The 4,375-nt window shown below is 36.3% G+C and overlaps 1 protein-coding gene across 8 annotated transcripts in view; it reads left to right on the forward strand.

Annotated features, from left to right (window-relative positions):
* Positions 1-4,375, forward strand: part of kif3b (kinesin family member 3B) — a 34,024-nt gene that overhangs the window by 26,887 nt on the left and 2,762 nt on the right. For 6 of the 8 annotated variants that reach the window (XM_069883961.1, XM_069883958.1, XM_069883957.1 and 3 more), the window contains 2 exons: positions 1,091-1,196; positions 2,507-2,718. In XM_069883961.1, the coding sequence (XP_069740062.1) occupies positions 1,091-1,196; positions 2,507-2,718 (318 nt within the window). The remainder of the gene's footprint in view (positions 1-1,090; positions 1,197-2,506; positions 2,719-4,375) is intronic. The other 2 variants (XM_069883963.1, XM_069883964.1) reach the window with 1 other exon arrangement.

Consider the following 4,375-nt stretch of genomic DNA (forward strand, 5'->3'; position numbering starts at 1 on the left):
GAACTGTGGAAGCTGATTCATTGCATTTTTTTTCAAAGCAGGAGTAGACAGATTGAAGGGGGACCCAAGGTTATGGAGAACCATCCTGGTGCCAGAATCTGATCAGCTGCATCTAACTGGATAACAGATAGTATTTTTACTCCTATTAGTTTTGGGTCCCTTGGTGACAAACACCCAGCTCTTTACTAATTATACCTGAGTTTCAACATTGTATCAGTACCTGAAATTCTGTCCCTAATGTACTGAATTTAGAATGAGTTGTATCATGGAATAATTTCATCATTTGATGCTAAGATGAATTCTGGATATCCATTTTAAGATTTCTTACCTTGGATTCCATTAGAGCATCTTATATCTTAATAAAAAGAATATTAAAAAATAGTTGAATATGAAATGTCTTTTTCCTTAAACAGACCACAAAATCTTTTTACTGCATTTGATGGTGCAATCTGTAGATTCTAGATTGACTTAAATATTTTTTGTGCATGGTGTTCACTTCAACCTTGTATCTATGAGATAAGGAAGGGAGAACTTTGGAGTTAGGATTTCTTCCTCATTTGAAGGTTTGCAGGTGCTTTGGTTGGGTTTTCCAGGGTGGATGTGAAGCTTTGAAAATCTTATGGATTGTGATACACAGGTGTTTTGTTAGACTTTTTTTTGGTCACTACTTAGAGATTGTAAAAATGAAAAACTATTTGAATCCTATTTCACAAGATCCGTAAAATACATTGTCTGCTGTGAATGAACAAAATGAACTGCAATAATTGCATAAGCTGTTGCTTTAACTATTGAAAAATTATATTCTGTACTAAAAATGATACTTGTATGAATGAAAAGGAAAAGCAAAAAAGGCCAGTTGTATACCATGTTAACAAAATTAATGAAGCTGTTTCTATTAAACATAAAGTTGATATTCAGATCCCAAATCAATGGTCTTCATGAGCAAATGCTACTTTTGTTCTAAAATAACAAATGTAATCTTTTTGAAATATCTCAAAAGAAATGCACTTGTTGTAATAAATAATAACGAAAGATAATGAACTGTCTCTAACCTCAAGTATTTGAATATTTTCACTATTATGCCTTCTAGAAATCAACAGATGATGAAACGACCTGTATCAGCAATTGGATACAAGCGACCACTTAGCAGCTATGCAAAAATGGCTCTGATATCAAGATCAGACCCAAGGTACAGGGTAAGTAAATAAGAGATTCAATACATAAAAGTGCTGGAGAAACTCAGCAAGTCATGGTGTACTACTGTTTTGGGCCTGAGCCCTTCATGCTTGCATATATACAGCATAGTAACAGATCCTTTCAGTCCACGAGCCCATGGCAGCCAATTGATCTACAACAATGGTACGTTTTGAAGGGTGGAAGGAAACCAGAGCACCCAGAAAAACTCATACAATCAATGGAAGAATGTACAAACTCCCTTCAGACACTCCAATCACTGGCGCTGTAACAGTGTTGCACTATCAGCTACACTAACTGTACTGCCCTTCATCAAGATAAAAGCAAAAATCTTGGGGGGGTGGGAGGGGCAAGAGGACATAGGTGGATATGGGGGCAGGGCAGAAGAGAAGAAATCTAGGAAGTGAAAGGGGAGGGGGTAGCTCTGTAAATGGAAAGGGAGAATAGTTAAAGGAGGAAAGGTGACAAAGGGATAGTGAAAGAAAAGCAAGGAGGGGCCTAATGAAAACCAGAGAAGTATAAGTTAATGCTATCTGGTTGGAGAGTGCCCAGGCGCAACATGAGATGTTGTTCTTCCAATTTGCAGTTGGCAATTTGCAGTTTGGGAGTGCACGAGGCCATGGAGAGACGTGATGGCATGGGAGGGGGCACGGAATTGAAGTGTTTGGCCACTGGGAGGTTCATGTTATTGCAGCAGGCAGAGTGAAGGTGCTCAAAAAAATGGTCTCCTAGTCTACGTTCAGTCTCTCTGACTAGAGGACGTCACAATGGGAACACCGAATGCAGTAGATTATCCCTTCGAACAACTGTTTGGGACCCCGAATGATGATGAGGTTGGAAGTATGAGCTCAAGCGTAACATTTCCAGTGGTCATATGCGTAGGTACCACGAGGTCGATTAGAGTAAATAGGAGAAATAGTTTCTCTCCCTTGTTGTTATAACATAACTCAGAAATAACTTGAATATGTTCACAAACTAAAACAAAATATTGAGAAAAGTCAGCATATCAAACAGCAGTTGTAGAAAGAGAAACAGAATTGATGTTTCAGGTTGGAGACCCTTTATCAGTATCGGAAAAGAGGGACAGCAAGTTCGTGATAAGTTGTACTGATGATGGGGAAGGGATTGTTAAATCAAAGGCAATGGTCTGATCAGCCAACGCTAGGGTTGCCATAATATGTGGTTGTGGAGGTGACTTGAATATATTAAAATGTTCATATTTGACCTGCGAGATAATTTTGGCAGGACATTGTTTATTAATCGATTAAACTGAAGACCTAATCGTAAGAGTGTGATTGGTTCGTTATTTCAGTTTTGCGTTGTTAATCGTGTTCAGGCTGAAAACATCTTGTTATTGGAACTGGACATGCCCAGCCGAACTACTCGGGATTATGAAGGACCTGCAATTGCTCCAAAAGTACAGGCTGCACTGGAAGCTGCCTTGCAGGATGAAGATGACCTTCAAGTAGATGCCTCCACATTCGACCCTCTTAGAAGTGGCAGTCTTAGGAAATCTAAATCCAGGTGACTGCAACATAAATTTTTATTGAAAGTACACTTGAATTTTAAAGTGGAATGCTTTTGTCATTACAAGATCATAAATCAGGAATGGGCCATTTAGTTGCTTGTGCTTGCCCAGCAAATTAACAAGATCATGGGTCTTAATAAGGTTTGGCTTCAACATCATGTTCAATCACTACAAAAACACTGGCGATTTAAAAATCTGATCATTCAAAAATCCTGTTAGGTCAGCACCTGGCTCTTTGGTGATGTGCCCTGTGCTCTCCTGACACTCAACAATGCATGGAGGATCCTATGATCTTTTTTACATTTACAGGGTTTAGTAGAAAAATTATTACAATACTGTGTAACATCCAAAAAAAGTGAAGCATTCAATGGTCTAGAAATCTCAACAGTCTGCCACCACAAAAGTAACAATACATTGTGATTATATTATTTCCTGACAATATCAGAATGTAACACTTGAATCCGTTGATTTGAAATTTTTAGCAAAGATAATGTAATGATTAGTTGAGCTTTTATTTCTTGCTGCTTTTTGCAAAATGTCACTTCAATTTGCAATGAACATGAACACAGTTTTGGTCCGCATGTACGCGTATAAAAAACTTTAACTACTTTTAATATGAGATTTAAATAATCTATGGAAAATGGTGTAAATCCTGTAATATTTTTACAGTTATTCCTGTCCACATTTATTATCAAAAATCCATGCTTGCACATCAAAATGATTATAATACAAAATCACTGTCTATAATTCTTCTTCATTGGAAGATCATGCTTTTGTCTGATTTGGCCTGTGTAGTATCTCCAGATCAGCTCATGTTAATGAAAAAAAAATTCAATTTCTCATTCCGATCCTAATTCCGTGCTCTAATTTTAACTTTATTCCTGATCTTCAAAATTCCATTATCAAAGCTTTTAAAAGCTTTACTTGCATCTAGTTCTCCTTGTTAATTTTTTTAGTGAGAATATTTTTTTCAAGGAATTTTGCTTTTTGATTGTAAAAACTACATCCAAATGCCATATTCGAAACAAAATTCTTGCAGAATTTAATTAATGAAATCTATTTTCATTCAAGCTCAATGGTTCTGTAATGGAGGATGAGAGTCTCTTGAAGGCAATAATATTTGAGTAAATTAATTTGGTGCATAAATAACTGCATTTATTATTGTGAATAACAACAGCTTGTATTTTGTAGTACATTTAAAATAGCAACATGTTTCAAGAGATTTTGCATAAGCATAATCAAATAATGCTAATACATCTGAGGAGATAATGGCGCTTATGACTAAATTCTTGTTAGCAAGTCAGTTTTAAGGAGTGCTTTTAAACAATTGAGTTAGAGAAATGGAGAAGCTCACCAAGAACTCTAGACCTTAGAACCCTTGCCAGCTTAAAGATGGGCTGCCAATAAAGAAGTGATGAAGATCAGAAATCAAGGTGCATGTAGTCTAGAATGAAACCTGACAATGTATTTTTTAAAAATCAAGTTTGTATGAAATCTCATTTAGATTTTCACTCTGATAAATGTTTATGGGCACATATTTTACAGGCTGATTTGTTTGCTGCTCCATGCCTCCAAAATTCCTGGTGAGAAACACATGCTGACAACTAGTTTGTATTAAATAATGTACTAACATTATGTTTCCTTTTTCTTCAG

The sequence above is a fragment of the Narcine bancroftii genome, chromosome 6, assembly GCF_036971445.1.
Source record: "Narcine bancroftii isolate sNarBan1 chromosome 6, sNarBan1.hap1, whole genome shotgun sequence".
Lineage (NCBI taxonomy): Eukaryota > Metazoa > Chordata > Chondrichthyes > Torpediniformes > Narcinidae > Narcine > Narcine bancroftii.